The sequence below is a fragment of the Oenanthe melanoleuca genome, chromosome 2 (assembly GCF_029582105.1).
Source record: "Oenanthe melanoleuca isolate GR-GAL-2019-014 chromosome 2, OMel1.0, whole genome shotgun sequence".
In the NCBI taxonomy this organism is placed as follows: Eukaryota; Metazoa; Chordata; class Aves; order Passeriformes; family Muscicapidae; genus Oenanthe; species Oenanthe melanoleuca.
Genome location: NC_079335.1, coordinates 103,943,135 through 103,968,181, shown reverse-complemented (window position 1 = coordinate 103,968,181; position 25,047 = coordinate 103,943,135). Strand labels below are relative to the sequence as shown.

Below are 25,047 nucleotides of genomic sequence, written 5' to 3'. Positions count from 1 at the left end.
TACTCCAATGGTGAACTATGAGTTCTCCTTGAAAAAATAAATAATGTCCACATAAACTAACATCAGAATAAGCTATTTAATTCTAGGCAACTGTCAGATAATTTACGTTACTTGTTTAAAAAACAGATTTGGAATGTGCAGTGTGACTGTTTTTGGAAGGAGAATGTGATTTGTAACCTCAAATCTTGTTATCTTTAAATAATTGTCCAATTTTGTAACTTTTTCGACTGGTTAGGTCATCGAGCAGCACCCATTTCCTAGCGACACATCAATATTATACAAGAGCAATTTTGAATGCACTTAAAAAACCTTTGGTTTGACTGCATCCATTCTGCTGCTGGCTTGGTACAGCTCGGTGGTAGATGCACAAAAAGTGGGAAACTGGACCTGTGAGCTGTAGTCTCCCCAGCTGCAATGCTCAGACACACCCTTTTTTCTGGTTCTCTTGGGCTTGCAAGAGTACACTGTTCTTGTTTAATAATTTGTCAATAACAAAATCTTATCATTGGTGTTTCTTATAGGATATTCCTATGGTGTCTGCATTTCCAACTGGTTGCTTCAATCCTGCTATCATAAATTTCTCTGCTTTTCAAAAATATTGTATAATTGTACTTAATCTTGCTTGAGGTTCGTGCTTCACACGCAGATGCTTAGCTTTCCAACCCTTGTTCGCTGAAACCACTTAGAAAAACAGAGAAAAAAAACTAAGAAAAAAAAAAAAAATCTGCGGGCAATGGCGGGGTTGTGTCTGCGTGTTAAAGACTCTCGGGGTCCGCCCGTCTCCCGTGCTACCTTCGGGAGCGGAGGAGCGCCGGGAGGGCGGCCGGGGGCAGCGCCACGTCGCACCTCCGGCCCGGGCAGGGAGCGGGGCGGCCGCGGGGCGGAGGCGGCGGTGCCAGCGCTGCGCTCCGGCCTGCGCAGCCCAGAGGCGGGCGGGGGGAGCCGGCGCGGGGCTGCTCCTCCCCCGTCCCGGCTGGGAGCGCTTCATCCACGTTTGCAAGTTCGCAGCAGTGGGAGGAGGAGGAGCGGGCGGGCCGGGGTGGGCGGCTTCTCTCCCTTCCCTCTTTTCCCTCCCTTCCCTTCTTGCCTTCATTCCCTCCCGTCCCTCCATCCTCCCTTCCTGCCCTCCGCGCTAGCGCGCCCTGCGGCTGCCCCGCTCGCTGCGCTCCATGGCGGGGCCGGCGGCCGTGCGGCGGCGGGGCCCGGGCTGTGGGTCGCTGCTGCTGCTGCTGCCGGCGCTGCTGGAGAGCTGGGCGGCCTGCCAGGCGCCGCCGGTGCCCGCCGCCGGAATCCCTCCGGACGGCGCCGAGCTCGGCGTCGAGCGGCGCTTTGTGCCCGAGAGCTGCCCGCGGGCCGTGCGCCCCGGAGACTTCGTGCGCTACCACTACCTGGGCGCCTTCCCCGACGGCACCCGCTTCGACTCCAGGTCTGGCACAAGCCCGTTTGGTGGGCACTGTGAGGGCGAAAGGAGGGGAGCGAGAAGTGCTGTCCCCCACGAGGGCGGAGTTTTTTTGTGGATGTGCAGAGGTTGTGGCTCTGGGTGGAGGTTCGGTTCAGGTCCTCCTGGTTTTCCCAGCAGTGCCCCGTGGCCGTTTTTGGGGTGACCAGTTGGAAGCAGGTCAGCAGCAGGATGGGCAGTGTCGTACATGCGGGACATACAGATCACCATGGGAAGATGTCTTTGAAATATGAAGGGCAGAGAGCTGGGCAGTGACCGCTGGGGACATGGGGAAGACCTCTGTAGTGGCTGAGTCCGGTCCGCTGTACTTTGCTTGCCTTTATGGATCTCTACCGCGTTCTTTTAGCTGCTTCTTCAAGGCGCTGAGTGGCGGTTTTCTGCTCCCAGAGTGAAGACCATAAGGTTATTCAGCTAGCCCGGTAAAATGGGGTGTATATGGTATTAATCTCTCACAGCAGTGATTTCCTGCCCGTTTCATTATGTACGTTTCCTATGTCTTCTCCAGGCTCAAACCTACAATGTGGTTGTTTCTGAATCATTATCCTTGCCAGAAATATAGGAATTATCAGGCTGTACTTACATATAATTTTTTGGATACTTTATCCTTGAATAAATGAGACCTATGTACAGTGAAGTGTCTGACTGCTTTCCTGCTGTTATTTTGGGACCAGGAAGCCTAAATAGTGGGATCAGGAGATTGTGAAGGATGCTGTTGCTGCTGACAGCTTATTTGTTTTTTTACTTCATTCATTGCCAATGGTCAAAGTATTATTTAGAAAGATAAAGCAAAATGTATTTTCAGTAATCCTGGTAATCTCCCTTGTGCTTCAAGGAAAATCTACAGCCTCAGGGAAATAACTGTCCTTCAAAGTTCAGTTCTCCCTCTGGAGCTGACTGTAATTAGTATGCCAGTAGTGCCATATCACCAGCACTTCACTGGCTAAAATGTAGGATGTGAGAGCTGGCACTTCAGCTCGTGTTGGTGCAGTTTCAGTGAAAAGGCACAGAACAGACAATGAATCCATTGGCAACTGATGGGCTTGGAACATACATCTTAGCCGTGGATGTGGGGACACACAAAAGCAGCATCCTCATGCCTTATTTTGTAAATATGTAACAATTGGAAAACTGGCCACGTCTTCAGAAATGTGTTTCTGATTGCTGCTTGTACATTGAGGCAGGACACCTGGAGGGGTTGCCCAGGTGCTGGCTCTCCTTTTAGTTCCAAGTTCCCCATCATTTTGTTCTGAATTACTGGCGTCAGGAAAAGACTGTGCAGAACTGTATTTATCTCTTTGGATCCTCTAAATATTAGTAAATAAGTAGTAAGGGTGATAGTCTAGTCCAACTTGAATATTTTTGCGGCTGCTTTCATTTCAAAAGTGTGCAAAATATCAGGTTTGTTCAGCTTGTTTTTTTTTTTCTAGATGACAGCTCATGTTGATGTACACTTTTGTTAACTATAATCTCTTTGAAGATTGATGACAATGTTTAATCATGGAAAAACAGAAGGATTTAATCTTCTATATGTTAATGGAAGAATTATTTTGGAGTGTTTGTTGTAAAGTCTTTGGTGTTCCCTGCCTAGGAGTTAAAGAGATTGAGTCAATTTATATAAAAATAAGCTCATTTTCTTATCTGTTTTTTGTTTGTTTGCCTTTTTTTTTTAAAGTTTTTGAGCATGCTTACCTGCGTCAATTTAATTACTATGAAATCAGTGTAGAAAATACTCTAGATGTTGAGCTAAGGGCAGATTTGCCTTGTTCCTTCTTCAGCTCTTGAAAATGTTCTTGAGTTTTAAAATTATTTTTCTGTATTTCCAAGTAGCAGGTACCAATACTGCTTTTCACGTTATCAGGCTGTTGACAGAGTCTTAGTAATCATGGCTGTGTCACATAAATTAGCATATTACTATCATTAGATGTATTTTTTTTTTGCATCAGCATTTTTTATTTCAATGGCCATAAAATGATTTGCATTTAAAAGTGTATATTTAATTGCCTAGTCATATACTATTAATTTGGTCAATTCCACTCATAGAAAAAAACTTTGCTTAATTTTAAAGAATCTGCAATGTCAGTCCTGCAAAGCTGCATGGTCTGATCAGTGCTTTGTTCAGTTCTCTTTGCATCAATGTTCTCTTAACTGTACATTTATTTTACTAAAAATAAAGGTCTTCTGTTCTAAGTTCATCCCAGATGTATTGCCAAGCTTTGTCAATTGCTACAAAATGCCATTTTGGAGGATTTCTTAGAACCTATTATGTTAGTAGTCTTAATATCTTAAATACAGTTTTGTGTGTATAACAGAATTTGTCAGGGCCTAATTTAAATATTTTCCATCCTCTCCTGGTTGTGGGAATATTACTGCAACTGAAAGTGAGTGCTCAGTAATACAGGGTTGTCTACTTTAAGAGAAATATTTGTCAGAAGAAAAAAAAAGATGGAGCAAACAGAGAGAACACTCAGTAAAATATGTGAGAGATTCAAGGCTGTGGGACTGTTAGGAGGCTCAGTATGTTGTGGAAGTGATGTGTACAGTCTTGGAAGGAAAGTTTGACATTATTTCTCTAGGGATGGCTAACTGCTGGATGCTTTCCAGAATTTTAACATTCAAAAGGCACAAGCCTTTTTTTTTTATTATTATTATTTTTTTTTATTTTATTTTATTTTTTTTTTTTTTTTTGTCCTTGAAATTATAAAGAGAATTTGGGAAAATGGAAGCAGTAAAAGTTTAAAAATAGGCATGAAGGTTTTGAGATGCTTCTTGATATGTGTTTATATATTGTTTCAAAATGTTCAATAGCAGTAATTCAGGCACATCAAAGTGGGGTCATTGTGCAGATTTAAGGTGGCCACTTATGAACCATTTAAAAGAGCATTCTCCTGTGGTAGGTAACACTACTGTTCTGCCTCCTCTCTGGAAAACTGAGTCGATGAAGCATCATTTCTTTTGCCTTTTGAATATTCATGTATTACCAGAGAGGAGGATAATTTGTTTCTTGATTCTTGATCTGGCAAACTTGCTGTTTAAAACATGTTTCTGCACTTTAAATGAGAGCTGTGAAAGTGGAGGGAAAAATAAATAACCTGTTGGCAAACCTCACAGCTACTACTTTAAAAGGCATCTTTTCCCTTTCCCCTTCTCCCTCAGAGGTTGGAGGTGTGATGTCTCACACTGTAAAGCTTACGGGTCTTAATTTTTTGTGATGTTACTGACTGAAATCAATATGATCATACTGTGGGAGCAGTTATCCTTTCATACCTTATAACAGTGTTTAATTTTGCCTTTTCTTCCTTAATTTTCCAGTGCTGCTTTTAATATTAGTGTGCCAATTAGCTGTTTGCATTTCTGGCCTTCAGGTGCCTGTAGTATACCTTGCACTCTGCTAGAATGTGTTTCAGGTAGGTGATGAGCAGTGGACAGAAGGAGAACTGTGTTGAAGTCTCAGGAGCATCTTGGATTTGCCCCTTCCTTTAGGAGCTGTCTTGTGAAAAAGTTATGCTAACGGGGCAAGAGCGAGACAAGGTGCAATTAACTCTGTTTCCAAAAAACCCAAACAAAACTTCAATGTAATGTAAAACTTTAATCAGTGGAAGGGATGCATGAACCACTAACATCTTTGCCTGCTTTTCCCCCTTCAGCTATGACAGAGGATCCACGTTCAACGTGTTTGTGGGCAAAGGTCAGCTTATTGCTGGGATGGACCAAGCTCTGGTGGGCATGTGTGTGAATGAGCGTCGGTTTGTGAAAATTCCTCCTAAGCTTGCCTACGGAACTGAAGGCGTGCGTAAGTAGAGCACCTGGCCAGCTGCTTGTGTAAGGGATTCAGCAGACCAGATAGGAAACTGAGCCACAGGAGAGAAAGCAGAAACTTCAAGTGGTGAATTTCGGGGAGATTATGTGCTGTTCTTCAGAGGTGTTTGTTAAGCCTATAGTCTAAAGTCTCCAGACTCCCTCTGCATTCTGAAGGAAGAACAGTTCACTGCAGAAGACCTTCAGGAAATGAACCTTGCTATGAAAGTTAACTATTTATTTATATCTACCTCCCTGTTAAATACTTAATTAAACCAAAATTGTGGTTTGGCGTTGCAGTGCTGCGCGTCTTGTCAGTTCCAAAAGTATCTTTGTTCTACTGCCTCAGAGAGGCAGCAAATGCTAACTCAAGATAGTTTGCCTAACAGACAGCTGTGATAAAGAGTTCATCTTGACAGATTTCCACCCATAAATATCTGCAGCAATGGCAAGGGGCCAAGGAGTTGTAAGCACAAGAGGAAATAAGGTGTGCATGATGCAGTTTTTTTAGGATATGCGTGGTTTGGTACCTTTTTGCCGATGTATGAAAAGGGAAAGAAAACAACTGTGTGTTGTTTTGCTTTTGCAGCTGGTGTGATACCCCCCAATGCTGTGCTCCATTTTGATGTGCTCCTGATAGATCTGTGGAACTTGGAGGACGAAGTGCAGGTTCAGACTTATTTCAGGCCTGAGAAATGTCCTCGGACAGTCCAGGTGTCTGACTTTGTACGGTATCATTACAATGGAACATTCTTAGATGGGACCCTGTTTGATTCAAGGTGTGCAGCTGTCTTTGTGTAGTTTAATAATCTCACCATCATTTGCTCCCTTTTTGTCTGTGTAACAATTAATGCTCATTGCCCAAAAACACAGGAAATGAAATCTGGCATTGGGTGTATGTTAATAATTTATTCAGGGATTATAGGCTAGCAGTACTAACTCAAACCAATAAAACTGTGCATTATTTCTTCATGGGCATTGCCAATCCAGATGCTTTTTTTAATTTTAAATTTTGTTCCCTGTATTCATATTACTACTTATTGCAGTCAGTTAAAAGTCTCTACAACTGGTATAGCTGTTCAGATTAGATACAAGTTTTGTAAACTTAGCAGGGTTTGTAATGAAGGTGAGCAACTAACACTTTCTTACTGAGATTTTAAGTGCACAGCACTTCATTGGAGCCCAGTGGAAAATGATGCTTTAGTAAGTCCCTGAGAGCCACTTTTCAAAGCCTCTGTGAGGTTCCTGACATAGCTAAGCACTCTGGAAAACTTCCCAGCCAGCTCTTGGTAAATGAAGGACTGATACTTTTGGACTAGCAATTTGTGAGTTACACTGTGGATTTATAGGTTAATATTGTTCTTTCCCGTGCCAGTCTCACATTTGGTTGCGTTTCTTTTTTTCTTTCTCATGTTTAGCCATAATCGGATGAGAACTTATGATACCTATGTGGGAATTGGATGGCTGATTCCTGGTATGGACCAGGGTCTCTTGGGAATGTGCGTGGGAGAGAAGCGCATTATCACAATACCACCTTTCCTGGCATATGGAGAAGATGGAGATGGTAAAAGTTATTCCTTTAGTTGTTCCTCTTTTCATTTCAATCCCAAGTCATACATATTTTAAAACAAATTTTCTGCATTTTAAATTTATGGGCAGCATCCCTGTTCAGAGAGACACTGCTTAACAGATATATTGTTGATACAATTGTAATATTTATATACTGAAATTTTATTTCAGTCAAGGAATATAATCTGTGATTAATGTCTAGTGGCACCAAAATTGTGAAGACAGGTGACTAGATAATTCTTTCAGACTGCCACAGAAAGCAGAAAACTTTTAAGAAAAGAATGTGTTAAATGTGTTTTTAATCCCAGATGGGTTTTGTTGGATTTTTTTTTAAAAAGCTCTAGTGAAAACTACAAAATGGATTGTCTTGTGAGACTATGCAGCCTGTGGATCATACATAGACATCCCCATGTTTAATTATGGAACAGTTAGGTTTAATTTGTGAGTTTTCCATATATTCTTTCTCATCTCTGATGTTTAAGGATATGTCTGTGGTGTTCAAGGTTTCATACTCCTTCTGTGGCTTCATTACCATTAACTGATGATGAAGAGGTCTTTGTTTTCAGTGAGGCAGTGCCATCGCTGTGGGAATAGAAGGAAATGATTGAATTGGATAATTCAGCGAAAAACCCCCTGAACCAAAAAATTACTGACTAGAAGCAAATTTGGAGTGAGACCTGATTAAATTAGAGGACTGGGCCATATGAAATTAAACTGGATTCTGCACCTGGGATGAGGCAACCCTTGTTGTGTGCACAGACTGGAGAATGAGAGGCTGGAGAGCAGCCCATGGGAAGGGACTTGGGGCTCCTGGTGGATGGCAAGTTCAGCATGAGTCAGCAGAGCCCTGGCAGCCAGGAGGGCCAACTTGAGGGGACAGCATCGCCAGCCAGGCAAGGGAGGGGATTGTCCCACTCTGCTCTGCACTGGGGCAGCCTCACCTCTAGTGCTGGGGGCAGGTTTGGGTGCTAAAATATGAGAAAGATATTAAGCTATTAGAATGTGTCCAAAGGAAGGCAATGAAGATGGTGAAGCGCCTTGAGGGGAAGCCGTGTGAGAAAGAGCTGAGGTCACTTGGTCTGTTCAGCCTGGAGAAGACTGAAGGGAGACCTCATTGCAGTCTGCAGCTTCCCCATGAGGGGAAGAGGAGTGGTAGGCTCCAATCTCTTTTCTGGTGACAAGTGACAGGACCTCTCAAGTTGTGTCAGAGGAGATGGGATATTAGGAAGAGGTTCTTCACTCAGAGGGTGGCTGGGCACTGGAACGGGCTCCCCAGGGAAGTGGTCACAGCACTGAGCCTGACAGAATTCAAGAAGTGTTTGGACAATGCTCTCAGGCACATGGTGTGACTCTTGGGGTGTCCTGTGCAGGACCAGGAGTTGGACTGATGATCATTGTGAATCCCTTCCAATCCAAATAATCTATGATTCTAATTTATTCTGGGAGGGGAGGTGCTTGATATTTTGCAGTTTGTGACTTTTCTTCAACAAACATGTTTAAGCTTCTGCTAGAGCACCTGCTATTTCTTACCAATTTTCTGCTCTAACACTTTTATAGGTAAAGAGATCCCTGGCCAGGCTTCCCTTGTCTTTGATGTAGTTTTGCTGGATCTACATAACCCCAAGGATGGTATTGCTATTGAGAACCAGCTTGTGCCCGAATCTTGTGAGCGGAGAAGTCAGACAGGAGACTTTCTCCGATACCATTACAATGGCACACTTTTAGATGGCACATTATTTGATTCCAGGTAACCAAACCATTCAACTCTACAGATTGCATTTCCAGTTTGACTCCTCTGTCGTGTCCATAATATGCTCAAACACAGTTCTTTGCTTCTCGTACCTTTTTGAAAATTTTGAGTGGACTTGGAATCTTTTTAATAGAGTTATAGAAAACTTTTCCATATGGGAAGGAAAAGAGCTGTTTTGTACCATGGCATTGTCACAGATGCCATCTAGGGGTAGTGACCCACTCAGTGAAGCCAAATGCTTTAGGCATACAAGCCTGAAGACTCTTTGCTCCATTGAGTTTATTTGCCAAATACAATACCACTGAAGAGAGAGAAAATAAAAATTATTCCATTTTATGTCCTGAGAACTGTGAGTCAGTGTGCTAGTGGCTAGTGTGAGGTTAATCATATTTATACTTAGAAACCATTTGCATTCTGAAGCCTGATGTCTTTCAAGACTGAATTATGGAATTGCAGAATTTAATAAGAAGGGTTTTTTGTGATTAAGGAGGAAGAATTACTGTGACAGTAAATTCAAAGCTCTGTGGGAACATGAGCCTCATATACAGAATCATATGAATAATACCCTTGTAGATTTCTGTGACTTATGTTGCTTTGAGTAGAACAGTGCTTTACTATCCCACTCCTGCTTTTGGAATAGCTGGCAGAAGTAGCTAAAAGGAGGTGAAAATGAGCCAATGTAAATTTTTTTACGAAATAAGCTCAGAGAAAAATGTTTTGTACTGCAGCAGCCATGTCTGTAGACCTTGATTTACAATTTGTGAAAGCTTATAAGTTAAGAACTCAAAGCTTATCCATAGTGTACTTATTCCTCCTTTTTGAGATATGAGTATTTCTGGAGTAATTAATCAAATTTTGAAAATAGCTGTATATTTATGTGAGGATTGCTGTCAAGAAATAGTAATAAATACTTTGTAGACAACAGCCTCTACATCATTCTGAATTGCTGAGAGTTGTTAGAGGGCTTGTTCATTAAAACATGGTATCCTGACTTCCTGCAGCATTCATAAATGAAGTAGAGCAGCTAACAATAGGGATTGAAAATCCTGGAGCTATCCACGACAAAGTTTCTCACTAGTACAGGGAGCATGCGAAAAGCTCTGCAAATCCTGGGGTTGAGAGCTCTAATAATATTTTCCTTTGCCTTTTTACTCTGAAATATTCGGCTGCAGAACTGCCCTGGGCAGCTCAGCCAAGGCTGTCTGGACTTAGAGCAGTTGAATAAACCCCTGAATTACATCTTGGTCTGGTCTTGTACTTGTTTAGTTCTTTCCCAGAGCTACCCTGTAAAGATGAATTAAAACCTTTCTGCCTTCTCTTTCTTGGGCTGTGCCTTTGTGTAACTTTGAAGAAAGGTAGAAGATAGTCATGTCCATGTAAGAAACATAATTTATTGTTGTAGCCTTGTTTTATTCTATCATGAGGTATTGAAGCAGGTCCTTCAACCTACGTGATTTGGAAAGGAAGGGTTGGCGTTGATACTGTTTTGTTGTCATGACTCATTTTAATGTTAAGAATCCCAGGAAAACTTGTTTATCCCACCTGCTCCTTCTGGTAGTTGAACTACATAGCTGTGGTTGCAAAATGAGGTAGTCTGCTGGGTGTCTCATGAAAATGAGGAACTTATCAACTATAGTTAGTTGATATGTGCTTACTGAAGTAGTGTCAAGGCAGAGGAAATTTTAAAGGAGTAAACCATTTTTTTCCCAGTTACTTGTCAAAACCTGTTTTCTGTTTTGTTTAAAATACATAAAGAAATGTGATTTTTCTTTCATTATACAGTAGAAATGAATTTGCAAATTTGCTAGTGGTTCACTAGTCAGGGTCTCACTGCTGAATAATCAGTATCCCATGTGTCACTGACTGATGAAACCTGCTGGCCTGGATTCATGGAACATAGTTCCTTTGGGCCTTCCTGGTGCTGGTTAATGACAGTGTTTGACCTTAACTGGTTTAAGAATTGTGTTGCAGAGCTATTGCACGAGCCCATGTTTTCTTGAGTACACCTGACACTGCTAAAATGCAAATGTTTTCTGTAGCTACTCGCGAAACCATACATATGACACCTATGTTGGGAAAGGTTACGTGATTGCTGGAATGGATGAAGGTTTGCTAGGTGTATGCACTGGTGAAAAAAGAAGAATAATAATCCCCCCTCATCTTGGATATGGAGAAGAAGGGAGAGGTGAGCTTGGCTTTGCATTCAAGTCTTCCATAGTTAAATCTTATTGTTTAGTTAATCTTTGTATATTTTCATTTTTCTGGCATTTGAAAGGTTTATAAATTAGTTCATTAATTTGTGGACATCAAACCGACAAGACCACATCCAAAATTTGCAGGATTATTTTGATTAGCTAAATAGGCAGAACAATAAAATGCAGAACAATCTCACATGTAACTGGTAGTTTGAACTCATTTGGGTAACTGGTGTTTCAGGCAGACTGGTACTTGGATGCCAGGAGCTCTGCAGTGTGAGATCTTCCTTCCTGGGTGTCTTAAACTCTCTGTCGTGAAGGAGTTCCCCGTTCTTTCCACAGCCACAGGTTTGGTGGACTTCTAAGCCACCTCTGTAAATTGTGGGTGCATGTAACAGTGAAGTAACTGTGTGTATGTAACATACAATTAATATTTCTTTGGGTAAACTCATTGCTATCTAAACAGATTGCTGTGAGAGGCTGAATATGATAACCCTTCTGGCTGATCACAGCGTTGTGGTTGCTGTTTCAAAAAGTGCCTCCTGAGATGTTACTTGGATAACTGATTTAGAAAAAAAGCCTTTCTTCTGGGAATGCAAGTTCTGTGCTGTTGATTTGGAATTGGATTCCTTTACCAACAAGCCCTTTATGGACAAGTCCTAGGCCTGGATGTGTCTTGTTAATCCTGGTAAAGCACATAATCCTGGGAAGAAGTAGAAGAAGTTGCCTGCTTTTAGGATATTTTAAGGAACTGTAACATTTTACATACAATGACATTTCTTGAAGCATGAGAAGTTCTTGAGAATTTTGATGATCAATGTTGAAGTGGTACATGAAACACAAATGAGTTATGTAGGATGGTCACAGAAAATACATGATTATCGCTTAATTTTGGCATAATTAAAAAATTTAGAGTAATAGAAATTTTTCCTTCACCATTGAACTGAGTGAGTGTTTAGTGCTTTCCCGCTGATTGTCTTTCCTACATTGGATGCAGCTTGCATCTGTCGTGTCCTTTAATTCTGAATAAGAAGAGCAAAATTACTCAGTAGCAGACACAGCAGGAATATGCATTCCTACAGGTGCAGTACCTGGACATCATCTGCCTGTTCAGGTACCATTTCTTTCTCTATTTGTCTGATTTGCTTCCTATTTAGGAAAGATTCCGGGATCTGCAGTGCTGGTCTTTGATATCCATGTGGTGGACTTCCACAACCCCTCAGATTCAGTCAGCATTACTGTTCATTACAAACCTTCCAACTGCACTGTACTGAGCAAGAAGGGAGATTACCTGAAATACCACTACAATGCTTCGCTCCTGGATGGAACCTTGCTGGACTCCACGTAGGTATTTGAATGACCTGGTAAGGAGAATACTCCCAGCAGCAATGAAGATGGAATGAATTCCCTGTAAAGCAAGCTAGCAGGGAACAAAGAATTTATTTTTTTTTAAGCTAAGTAGAATGTGTTTTTCTCTTTATGGCTGCCTGCCAAAGGTACATAGGAGAAGGAATATTTAAAGAAAATCTGTCATAGCCTAATGAGAGAACCAAGAACAAAAAGGATATAGGAGTGTGTTGGAGAAGAATGTAAACATTATGTGTGGAGTGATGAAACTTATTGCATGGCATTCTGTTTAAATGGGACATTTGAAGTGTCTGGGCCATTCATGCCAGGACAACACAGGTCTCATCATGAATGAACTGTCCAGGTTTATTCAGTTTCTTGGGTAGGATTTGTGCTCTGAACTGATTCAGTGCTCCTGAGGTAGGTCTGGTGGGGCTACTTGTGCTCTTGTCTAAAATACCTTGTTTATGGTTTATAGCAAATGGTTACCTGTCATGTCTGTAGCACACATTGCTGATGTATTGTACTGTGGCTTTAAGTATCAGCATGGAGAAACTATCACAGGGCTTGATTGTGACTGTGAGGATAATATGCCTCTTACTCCTTTCTCTTGGCAGTAAATTTATGAGGGAAGCAAAAGATTGCTCCAGTCTGTCTCCTGTAGCACTGAAGTGAGCCTGGCACACAGCTACAAGAATATTTCTGTTAGCTTCCCTTTTTTTTTTTCTTTTTTTTTTTTTTTAGTCTTTTGAATAGTACAAGTCATCCAAACAGTATTTTATTTTTTGGAAGGGAAGTTGGGAAAAGCTATTTTTAACCAGGTTATAATTAACACAGGAAGCAGCTCATAGGTTTCACAGTGTACACAATAGCTTGTAGAGCTGAAAAGCTGCCTTAATTTGGAGCACGTGGTGCGATGCTGTAGGCAAGGATGTATACAAGTAACGTGTTTGGATTCAAAACACTTTTATATGTCAGGAATGCTCATTTTGTAGCAGGAACCAAGGGATGTCAAGACCATGTTACTCAAAGCAGTTTTTAGAGAATCAAGGATCATGAATCAAGTGCTCCAAGTTTTAAGGCTGACCTTTAAGCCACTGAGCTGTTTTCTTTCCAAATAATACTCTGTTGTACAAGCATGTCCTGCAGAGGCACAGCCAAGCCAAATAACCAAAGAAAGGCAACCAATAGAATAAAGTGCCTTAATGTTGCACACTCTGTCTTTAGAATCACAATATTTATTTGACTTTTGGGCTTTTAATAGGTGTTATTTTCTAATTTTAGAAATGAGCCATGGGCAGCAAGGTATAATTCAAAATTTAGTATGGTTAAATAGCAATAGTAGTAGTAGCTATTTGTGTTAGTAACTACTACATTATAGTGACTGATTTTTGTTAAAGAGATGGCTGATCCATGAGAATGCACTTAGATTCCTATATGGAGTTGGTGGTGAATGTTGTCTTGGTTTGGGGCAAATTTTGGAGAAAACCTCTGAATGGGGCCCCTCTAAGAAACAGATTCAAGCAGTCCCTCCCACAACTGGTTCGGGAAAATATTTCCTCAGAGAGAAGTGGAAAAAAACCTGCTTATTTAAAAGGCAAAGCACTTCCCAGCACAAAACTGAACAATACTGAGCAGCAAAACCTCTCATCGCTCCAAAGAGATAACAGATTCAGAAGAGTCCCTTCGTGGGTTGCAGCCCAGCTCACTCAGACTGGTATCAATCCCTCTGGTGCTGGGAAATGCCAGGGCCCAGGCCAGGCCTGGTGGGCCACAGGTGCAAGGTCCAGGTTCTGGGTTCTCAGTCCAGAGCAGGTTTGGACAATTCCAAGAAAAGGAAAAAAAATCACAGTCCAGGGAGCTTCTCTGCCTCAGCTAGCCAGAAACTAACCAAGAGCAAAGGAGAGCTCTCTCCTGCTGTCCATTGCAGACAACACAGTCTGTGTGAAGGATGCAGGGGAGCAAGTGCGGTCTCTGATAACAAACTCTGCACCTCTTCTCTCCCTCATCACTCCTGGAACCAATCTTAAAGCTGAAGAACTCAATATTCAACACCAACAGAACAGACAGTTGGGGATACAAGCGTCATAAAGTCACCCCAGGACAAATGTACATCTGGAACTTTCACATCTGCTGAGAAGTCCAATTATAACAGTTAAAAAATATGTTGAAGGCAAAAGCCCTTATTTCCAGATGAAATACCTTGGGGTTGTAATTGGCACGATTAATGATTTTAATTTTGGATTTCATTCAAGAAGCCTATAATTTTAGTGCCAGAGGACATGTCAGCATCAGAGACTAGTCTTTTTGGTCCTGGCTGTAACTTGAGAGCAGCTTCAGGTAATTGTTTGGTAGAACAAAGCATTGAGTATTAAGTTAGCTTTTGGCAATGACAGGACACTACTAGAAACTGCTACTTCTGTGATAAGTTTGAACAACAGAAATTTTCTATTTTATGTTGATCTTTTTTTTCCATTTTTCCCTTCCTTTCCAGACACAGCCTTGGCAAGACCTACAACATAGTTCTGGGATCTGGGCAGGTGGTGTTGGGGATGGACATGGGCCTACAGGACATGTGTGTTGGGGAACGACGGACAGTCGTTATTCCACCTCACCTTGGTTATGGAGAAGATGGAGTTGGTGAGTGCTCATCCACTTAGCATCTCTAGAATGACTGAAGCACAGGCATGCATGCTTTATTAGCTGCTTGAATGGGATTTTTTTAGAGGTTTTTTGTGTCATTTTAGACACTCCCCTCCTCCCTGTTCTCTAGTGGAATAAACATGCTGTCTGTGTTGCATTTCAAGTCATGCTGTTGCTGTGGCCAATAGAAAGACTATCACAGTACAAAAGGGAACATGTGCCCCCAGTAATGTTGCTTTGTCAGAGCAGAAAGCTCCAGGCAGTCTGGTGTTGCGGATGGATGCAAACACTGTTTTCCATGATAGGGAGTTGGGTGCTTGTGTTTGGACATGCAATGTGTTATTCAGGAAACAGAGCCATAGGGGACTGGTCAGCATTAGGAAATTCAGAAGATACATAAACTGAGCGTAAGATGTGAAACGGTGTATTGGTGCTGTTAAAATTCCAACACAAATACATTTTAAGGCACTTTAGGGCATTAAGGTGTATAAATTTTAAATAATGTGGACAGCAGTAATAAAAAGAATGATATAGAGATGACAAGAACTTTCATGTCCAGATATGTTGTTTCTGGTTTTCCTGGTTAAAAGATTTAAGGGAAAGAAGTCTATCATAAGATCATCAAGATCACCAAATTCTGATGTGTATGGAAGCAGTTGCATAAGTTGCTGTGTTCTTTGAATAGCTCCAGAACAGTTTGTAGTTTATGTAGATGTCAGGCATCATGTGCAGAGCTTAACTGAAGAATTAATTTGAGTTAAGAGATAAGAATGCATTTCCACTTGTACCTGTCTTCTGTGAAAAATTAGGAGTATTTATATATGCCATGTTTTATACATGATTTTATCTATTATACATTATATATAATTGCATAGCCGTACGTAATAAATTGAAAATTTCCTCATGATATGAAAAGTCTGCTGTGTAAAGTACCTCTCACAAGTATTCACCATTGTTCAGGTTACATTTGATACACATCCTGAAACATTGCATGATTTGTTAGTCTGTTGGTATATACCCAGCTATCTGAAGAGACTGATTGTTTGCAGACTCTTGCAAACAGATTAGAGGTGAGCTTGATTCTTCTTTTTCAAGACTAAATTAAACTCCTTCCATGGTTTCCCTGAGATAACATCCCAAACTGCTGCAACACTATTGAGTCTCACAGAAGTACACTGATACACAGTGTATTGGTGAGATAAAGGAAAATGTATTATTCCCACACGCTTAGTTTTTAAAAGTAAAAAAAAGTGGATGCAGTTAGAATCATAGAATGGTTTGGATTGGAAGGGACATTAAAGATCACCTAGTTCCACCCACCCTGCCATGGACAGAGACACTTTTTGCTAGAAGAGGTTGCTCAGGGCCCCATCCCAGCTTGGCCTTGAACATTCCTAGGAATGGGTCATTCATGGCTTCTGTGGCAATTAGTTCCAGTGTATCAAGTTTTATTATGAAAGGTTCCTTTTATGATCACCCTTGGTGAAATGATCAGGAAGATTTGATGGGCTAGGGATCACACTAGAGAAGTGTCTTTTGAAGCAGGAAGATAAATTTAATTGTGGACTAAAAGGAAATATCCCCTTCAACGTAAGTGAGGATAAATATCCCTCTTTGCCATTTGTTGTGACAGAAGGAGAAGTGCCTGGAAGTGCTGTATTAGTTTTTGACATCGAACTGCTGGAATTGGTGGCTGGCTTGCCTGAAGGATACATGTTTGTATGGAATGGGGAAGTCTCTCCCAACCTTTTTGAAGAAATAGACCAGAATCATGATGGGGAGGTTCTTTTGGAGGAGGTAAGCTAAGACGATGAAAACACCTGCAGTGGTTTTCTTCTACCACCATTATTGCCAATGTGGAAGGATGGAGTCTTTCCTCAGTTTTTTCTTATTCTTTGTCTTCATCTTCATTGTCATCGTCTTTGTCTTCTTTTTTTCTTCTTCTTTTTTCTTTTTTTTTCCTTCTTTTTTTTTTTTTTTCTTTTTTCCCTTCTTTTTTTTCTTCTTTTTGTTTCTTTTTTTCTTCTTTTTTTTTTCTTCTTTGTCATCTTCTTCTTCTTCATCATTGTCTTCTTCTTTGTCTTCTTCTTTTTATCATCAAGGGAACAGGAAAGCAGCGTGTCAACTATAGTGCCTGTTAAGCTTGAGAGTTAAAGAAATAAGGACTGTAAAAATGGCCATAATGCATAAGATCAGTTACTGTTGTGGTTTCCTTGGTTAGCAACAAATCCTTAGGACATAAGTGTAAGAGGCAGAGTTGGTATCCAACATTCCTTTCCTGTATCAGCCTTCTTGGTGTCTGTCTCTGTGTTAATTGGCAGTTTGTGGTGAATTCTTGAGCCAAAGCTGAGCCTGCAGCAGTGCATCCAGGAACTGTCTAATCTCTTCTGGAGCTTGGCAATGCCTGTGGCCACTCCTTACACATGTGAATTGTGTGCTGTGTGGTCAAGTTTTTCCACTTCCTTGCTTTTAAAATCTGTATTGTGAGAATGTCATTGGTTGCCCCAGTTAAAAGCCACTTGCCTTTGTCACACCAGTTCTGATAACGTAAACATCTGTGAAATTTTCCTCTGCCTTTTCTTTTAACTCAAATTCTATTTTTTATATTCTCTTCTGAAGTCTGCTTTGTCACCTTTCTCTATATTTCTGTTTTGTCCCTTCTTTTTTTCCCCTTCTTTTCTCCCTGAAGTGGTGCTGCCTGCTGTGCTCACAGGGCAAGCTGTGGCCCTGTGGAACAGCATGAAATGCTTTTGAGGATTTAAAAACCTAATGTGGTAGAATTGAACTCTTGTTTTCCCTTTTCCTAGCACTCTCTTTGTTTTCCTTCCATCTCCATCTTCTCTCTTATGTCTACCTCCATGTCTGTCCTTGCAGAGAAGCAAAAAGCTTTTACTGGTTTAGAGAAAGAGGTAGGGTGAGGCTGTTGTTGTCCACATCAGCCATCATTCTTGTGTTGCTCCCTCTAAGATGCAGGTGGGTTTCTCTTTTACACTGTGAACTCCACTTATCACTATGCAAAATTACTGCCCTCATCTGTATAGAGCTGTTCCTGTGTCCAGCTGTCCAACCCATTTTCCTCCTAAATTATGAACAAGACGCTTTCTTCTTATGGGTCCAAAACCCACTGGAATGAATAAGGAAATCCCTGCTGAGCTCCACAAAGAGTGATTTAATCTCAGGTATCTGGTTTAATTAGTCCAGTTTGGGTGGTAAACTTTATAGGGTAGTAACAGTGTCCTAGGTACACTTAATAAATAGTAAAATGCTGGATACTCTTAATTTTCAAATGTCCTTTTCACTGTGAGCTGCTTTCTTCTCCTTTCCCCTCTCATAGTTTTCAGAGTACATCCAAACTCAAGTTGATACTGGCAAAGGAAAATTAGCTCCTGGCTTTGATTTTGAGAAGATTGTTAGAAATATGTTCACCAATCAAGACAGGGATGGAAATGGTAAAGTTACTGCTGAAGAATTCAAGTTGAAAGATCAGGAGGCCAAAGAGGAGCACGATGAACTGTAAAGATAAGAAAAAATCCAAGAATCCTGACCTGACCTACTGTTCAAACGTGTACCAGAAGGAGTTTTGGCAAGCATGGTTCTGGAAGGATAGCCCTTGGATAGCCTGTGTCTGCCTCTGCTTGGGTGTGGATAGGCTGTTAAAATAGGAAGGGATTTTCAGTTGGAATTGTTAGATATCTCTGAAAAAAGTGTTAAATGTGTCAAGGTGGAATGTATGGACAGGTAAGGAGTGTCCTGCTGTGTGTGGTGCTGTGAACCACATGTGTATGTGGGGTCTGCTTTTATGCTAAAGATACGAAGTTCTTATTGAACAACACATGGTCAGTTGGGTGGATGGTAGATAGAAAACCAACCAAGTGCTTTTAAAAGAGTTTTAAAAAACCTTCTGTATCAGAAATATTTGTGTAGGAAAATAAACCAAAATATTCCCTGTAACAATGACCTGTAAAAGTTGTCAGCTATTGATCCCAGTTCCTTCCAGAAGGCATGAGCACTCTTCCCAGTAACTGAACAAACTCGCATGGATTTTTCCAGCAGAAAATCTGATTTGCAAATTGCAGAACATGGCTGTGCCATTGCAAAATTGCATAAACTGTCACTTAAACAGACCTAGAATTGATACTGAGTATGTGTTGGGTTTTTACCTCACGGAATAAAAGCTTCCTACCATCTGTACTTGCTGAATTAGTAACCTTGACTCTTTTGCTGGCCAGTGTCAGTCATTCCAAAATCTTTCTAGTTACAACCTTATTTATAGTTTTGTTAGACATTAAACATTAACATACAGGGTGCAAATGCTGTCATAAATACTGTTGAATACTGTTGTAAATACACAGTTGATTTTGTGTTGGGCTTCTGTCTCCTATTTTGGGAATTGATAGATTAAGGAGTAAGCACTTAGAGTTTAAGCAGCAGAGCAGTCTGCAGTGCCAAACAAACAGACAGACAGTGATAGAATCAAGAAACAGGCCCATCTGTTTGTGTGTGCTAACGTTCTGGCCCAGCCCTCAGCACAAAGTCAGGCCTGGGAGTGCTGCTCAGATTCTGTGACTTGAGACAGTCACCCATTAGCTGGACAAATGCAGTAGAACTGCTCAGTACTAAATACATGAAACAGATTCATTTTCTGGAAGGCCGTGGGATCCTCCTCAGTACACAGCATGCAAAGAGCCCAAACACATAGAGTGAGACACTGTCAGAAGGGAGTGGGAAGGCAGTTGTGTTTCCATTATAAGCTTTGTGTCTAGTTTCTCGCTTTCCTTTACATGTGGGATGTAAGCTCCCTGAGATGCTTTTTCTAAAAACTTATTTCAGTTGGATGAAAACATTTTGTATTGGTTTTTAATGCAGTTCTTACAAAAAGTGCAGTGAAATATTTTTTTTGAGTTTGATACCATTAAATGTTGGATAACTGATCTTTTTGTTAAATAAAATGTTGATCAACGATTACTTTTAAAGTTTGTTTTTTTTTTCCCTGGAGTTTTGGTGGGTTGGGATCATGAGTTGAAGCAAATATCCTTCCTGCAGCTCTCTTCTCTTCTACACGGTTGGCTTATCCTGAATATGTTCAATACTATTATTAATGTTCAGGAAGAATATTTTAAACTATGATAAGGGATGATTTTATACCAGATGTAGAAGTTGTGGATATCAGGAACAGGCATTTCCATTCCATACTTTGGGTCCAGAATGGCTCCTTACCATCTTGTGAAAGCAGTTCTCTCAGCAGACTGTTTTTCCCTTTTGCTTTACTTTGAAGCAGGTAGCTTACTTTTTGCTGTGGTTCAGATGCAGTCCCTTCTGTGTGCTGACAAAGCTGAGAGAAGGAGTGAGAAGCAAGTTGTGATTGGAGTACTGCCAGAAGCAGAATTCAGCATGGAAACAGTCCCTTACTCTGTTCTCATATGTTCCCTCAAGTCTCTCTGGAGGATATCCCCTTTCCTTCTGTGGGGAAGGAACTCAAAGATCTTTAAGGTTCCTTTCCCAACCCAAACCATTTTGTGATATCCTGAATTGTTTTGTCTGAGAAGACCTTAGTGAATGAACCCCATGTTTCTGCATGATGGAACATTCCAAATGGATCCCAGGAGGTGGCTAAAGAGTTCCTGGTAAATCAGGATAACAGAGTTGTCCTGCAGGGCAGACGCAGGGGAAAGAGCAGCACTGAACTGCCGTCAGGTGGTGATCCCAAAAATTGCTGTGCTGAATTTTTTTGGAAGTGCTTGTCAGTGATGGGATAGCAGGGATGACTTTACCAGTGCCTCTGGCTAGGGTAAGTACATCTGAAATTCTCATGCCATTGTTCCTTAGGACTTTGCAAATATGGATCGTGATCCATCTAAAGATGTTTTTCCTTCAAGAGGAAGTTTTTGTTGCCCCCTCACCTCATCTCTCCAGGCCCACAGATTGCCATTTTGAAAATAAGAATGCAGCTTTTGGAAAAATCAGAGAATATTTGGAAAAGCTTGCTAGAAAATAGTGGCATTTGTACTGGGCATTGCCCAGACAAAGGCAACAGAGGCCAGGTCTGCCTGGCTGAATTAGGCTAAACTGCTTAAAATCCAGAATTTCTGATCATTAACATAAGACCCAGTCCTATTCCTTCCTTTTGGCAGCTATCGGCTTCTCCCTTGAAGGAAGGCTTGGGGCCACCTTCCTCAGCAAAAATGCACTTAGGTTGAATCCTCCACCTATTGGTTCTCAGGGTATGTGGCAGCCCCTGAAAGTAAGGACAGTCTGCCTTGCCCATTCACCAAACCAGAACCTGGGGGCAGGGGGAGCTGGCTGGGAAGTGAAATTGTGCTAGTGTGGACTGGGAGAGCTCAGCACAGCCCCTGCAACCCAGATCCAGTGACTGATAAATCCTTTCAAGTCACCATCCTATTAGAGAAGGTAGCCTGTGAGGAATATGGATATAAGGGAGATATTTTGTATGTCAAAGTGTAAAATAATTTTTTTAAGGAAAAACTAGCTATTTAGAATTAATCTGGCTTCTATTTAGAATTCATCTATTTATTAGCATTTTATTGTTGGTATTTAGAATTAGCCTATATAGAACTTATCTATTAGTATCTACTATCTCCTAGTATTTATAACTTACTTATTTAGAATTATCTGTAGAATCTCTCTTTTGGATTTATTTATTTATTGAATTAGTATCTAGACAGTTTTTTACCATACTTAATTGAGATTTCTTTATAAAAATAGATGATAACTCTCAAGGTTCATTAAGAACCAGATGTAACTGGGCTTAGCTAACGAGGGGGTCTCTAGAACTCAGGCTATTTCTACTCCTCTAATGAAGCAGGCAGATACTATTCTCAGAGCTGGCAGCTGACTGCTGTTAAGAAAGGAAGTTGCTGGCAGCCAAGGTTAGCAATTGGTGACTGAATTGTCGGGGGCTCAGTGGAAAAGAAAAGGAACAAGGGTGCATGCCCAGAAAAACCCAGGTATTTATAAATATTTTTTTTTTCTGTGTGATTTTTGTGTCCTAATTTGACAGCAATACTTTTTGCTATGTAAATCCATCTGATCCAAGTATAACAGGCATTATACTTAAATCAGAATTTGCAGTTGTTGAACTTGAATATTATGTTTTTCTTTGTGGAAAAAAATCTGGATTTTCCTTTAAACTTAAAAATGACATATTTAGCTAGTATAGGGTACAAGTTTTTAGCTCAGTTCAGCACTATCAGTTGTTATTTGCCAGAGAGAGGACATTTGAGCTGGCTGCAACACCCTCTAAGAGGAGGATTCATTTTCAGCTAAATAAAGGTCCCAAATACTTGACCTTGAACAGGTACTACAGACAGAACAGATATTGTGAGTAGAGGAAGAAAAAAGAGTAACAAATTCACTTAATTTTGTTTATTCCTTTAACTTTAGATATACTCTTTTGGCTATGGGAAAATGGTCTGGGAAATGCATATCTTTCTTTCCAAACTAAATCATAAAGTAAATACATTTTTAGGGTTGCAAAATGTTTCTAGTTAGAAATTTTATTTAGAAAGACATTCTATTCACAGTATTTCTTTCTTAAAACTGAAAGGAGAATCTCAATACCCATTGCAAGAATTAGCTGGCTGAAGGATGGCTTAACCTGTAGTTGTAGAGTTAATTTTGTTTGCAGTTAATTTTGTTCATGGTTTTGGAGAAGCAACTTATAATACAAATTCTATTTTCTAGCCAACATCTTAAAACAATGAGATTTTGCTAAAGTGGAGGAGGATATTTAAAAATGCATCTTGTGTTTTCCCTTTAAGTATTACATAAGCAAGAGTTATGGTTGGCAGTGGGATGTGAAATGATGAACAGACAATGATGATCTGTACAGCACTATGCAGGCTTTTAAAATTTGACCTCCTGATTCAGGGTGATTGAATAAGTAACTATTTTTTTCTATAAAGTTGTATGAAAGGCATTTCAAGAAGTAAACTATTTGGCACTGAGATATCCCTTGCACAGCAAATGGGTTCTTTCAAGTAACTGCAACATTAATTGCAGCTTAATTGCTTTCAAGCCCTAGCAAAGGTTTACTGATCCTTAACACAGATTCTGAGACTTACAGGATTTAATGCTAGGAGAAAACTGTGCTGGAGATCTTAACTTACCTGCATCTTCATGGAAGGACTAGAATCCTTTTCTTTAAGTGAGTCTCATCATAGATTGAACATTGGTGACTGAACATACATTGTCCACCTGTTTGGAGGTGAGATTGGAAAATCTTCCTTACATAATGCTTGAAAGCCAATGGTTTCATCTGAAATCCTCTACCAGTTTTAGATGTCCATGCAGCTGGAAAACCATCTCATTTCCCTCTGATATGGGTGGGTTCTAGGGAGGATGATTACTAATTTCAGTAATTCAGATTAAGATGTAGTTGGAGATCTGTTTTTGTAACTGCTTTTAGAGATGCTTCCTAGTCCTTTTCTATATTCCTCTGCATGTGCTCTTCTATGTGGTTTTGTTTATTTGTTGGGGTTTTTTAAATTGTGGGTTGAACAAGATCTTCATTATGCTGAAGGAGTGGTGGCTTGCTTACCTGCTCAGTGAGGCTGAGGAAGAATTCTGGAGAGAGGATCAATGAATTTGTGTATCCTGAGGCAAGTTTGATGAAAACATGGGACACTCTTCCCTTCTCAGAAACATCGCATAGAGACCAGAACTGCCCCCTTCCTTTTTGCTGGTGCTGGGATAATCAGGGAAATCACTACACTTGTAGTGAGAATGCCAGTGTTGCTGACACATCTCGTGCTGTGAAGCTGTAACTATCAGCTACACTTCACATTCTCTAAATTTTAGCTGTTATCTATATTCCAAAGATAAACTGTCTGTAAATAGAAAACTTTGTCCCAGTGTATACTTTGGGAGTAATGCCTGGTAATTACTCTTGCAACTAGAGGCTGGTTGAGTAAGCAGTGCATCCAAACACCCTGATGTTTTTCAGAAGGCCTTTGCCTTTTGGACTTTTATTTGGCAGCTATGACAAAAGAGACAGCATGACTGCATGTTCAGAAAAGCTCTAAACCCAAGATTCACTAACCCCACTCCCCCCCTCCCAAAACTGTAATATTAGGCCAGCTAATGTTAAGATCTGCAGGTGCCTAAAACCCCAAATGTAAACTGTTAAAGAAATTGTGTCTGCTGAGCTCCCCTGGAAATGCTGCAGCATTCCCCAAATCCTTGCTGTGCCTGGGTGGGCAGCTCATACTGATGCCCATGAGGAGTCACATTTAGCATAGCCCTGCTTATCTTGCCCTGAAGCAGCAGCACAAGGGAGGCTGTAGGAACGCTGCTCCCTCTCTCTCACATTTGCCATAACCTTCCTGCCCTCCTCCCTGCCCCAGGAAAATGGAGGGGACAGGGAGAGAGGCCCCAGGGACTGGACCAAACTTCACACCTAGTCCCTGTGGCCACTGACTCAACAGCTGGTACTGGTGCTTTCAAGTTTTCACCATCTTTTGGCTTTGGCTGACAGGCTCTTAGCAGCTGTTGCTCCCATTTCCTCCTGTCCCCAGCACTGCCACGGTGCTTTCAGCTCCTCCAGTTTGCTGCTGCTGCCTCAGTCACACCTTTGGAATGGAAACAGACAAGGCACTATCCTCAAGATCCTCATCTTGGTTTTCCTCTCAAGACTCCCACCTCTTACCTCTGGCTGCCTCTGTGTCAGGCCTAGGGAATTGAATGACTGTAGGTTTTGGTCATCATCCCACAAACACTCTGCCTGTTCAGACGCAGACTGGAATTTCTAAAAGGTCCCTGTGCTCAGCAGTTCCCTGATGGCACAGCATGTGCCGTGTGATTTGTGAAAGGATGCTCACACTAACGTTACATTGAGCCTCTGCCCTGCATTCAAAACACAGGTATGATTAATTTCATTTTACTGCAGAGGTGGGGTATGGAAACTATCCTCTCCTTCTTGGAAAAGTTCTAGCAGGGGTAGTGACAGATGTAAAGCTGCTGATTCGGGAAAAAATGTGTCTGGTGATACCAAGTCAGAATTTTAATAACAGACCACAGGCTGTAAGGAAAGAGGCTGCTTCTTGAGATGTGTATTAATTCTGTTGGAAGAGAATGCAGATCTAAGCTCTCCCACATTTTCATTACAATTCCTCATGGAACAGAAGATGGCACACTTTCTGCTCTGTATAAAAGAAAGCAAAGGGGAACAATGATTATATTGCACATTAGGGGAGTTGTATGGTTTGCTCTCTTTTATTAATGAATAGATTTAGTACAGCTAACACCTCACAGGAGCAGAGACACATCATCTT

At 41.0% G+C, this 25,047-nt stretch overlaps 1 protein-coding gene across 1 annotated transcript; it reads left to right on the top strand.

The window, feature by feature from the left end:
* The first annotated feature begins 905 nt into the window (after positions 1-905).
* On the top strand, positions 906-19,723 carry FKBP9 (FKBP prolyl isomerase 9). The gene is made up of 10 exons (XM_056482941.1): positions 906-1,426; positions 5,104-5,249; positions 5,844-6,033; positions 6,673-6,818; positions 8,381-8,570; positions 10,613-10,758; positions 11,926-12,112; positions 14,610-14,755; positions 16,392-16,555; positions 18,093-19,723. Exons 1-10 carry the CDS (start codon positions 1,170-1,172, stop codon positions 18,273-18,275), a joined length of 1,755 nt encoding a protein of 584 aa, XP_056338916.1. The 5' UTR covers positions 906-1,169; the 3' UTR covers positions 18,276-19,723.
* The last annotated feature ends 5,324 nt before the right edge of the window (positions 19,724-25,047 follow it).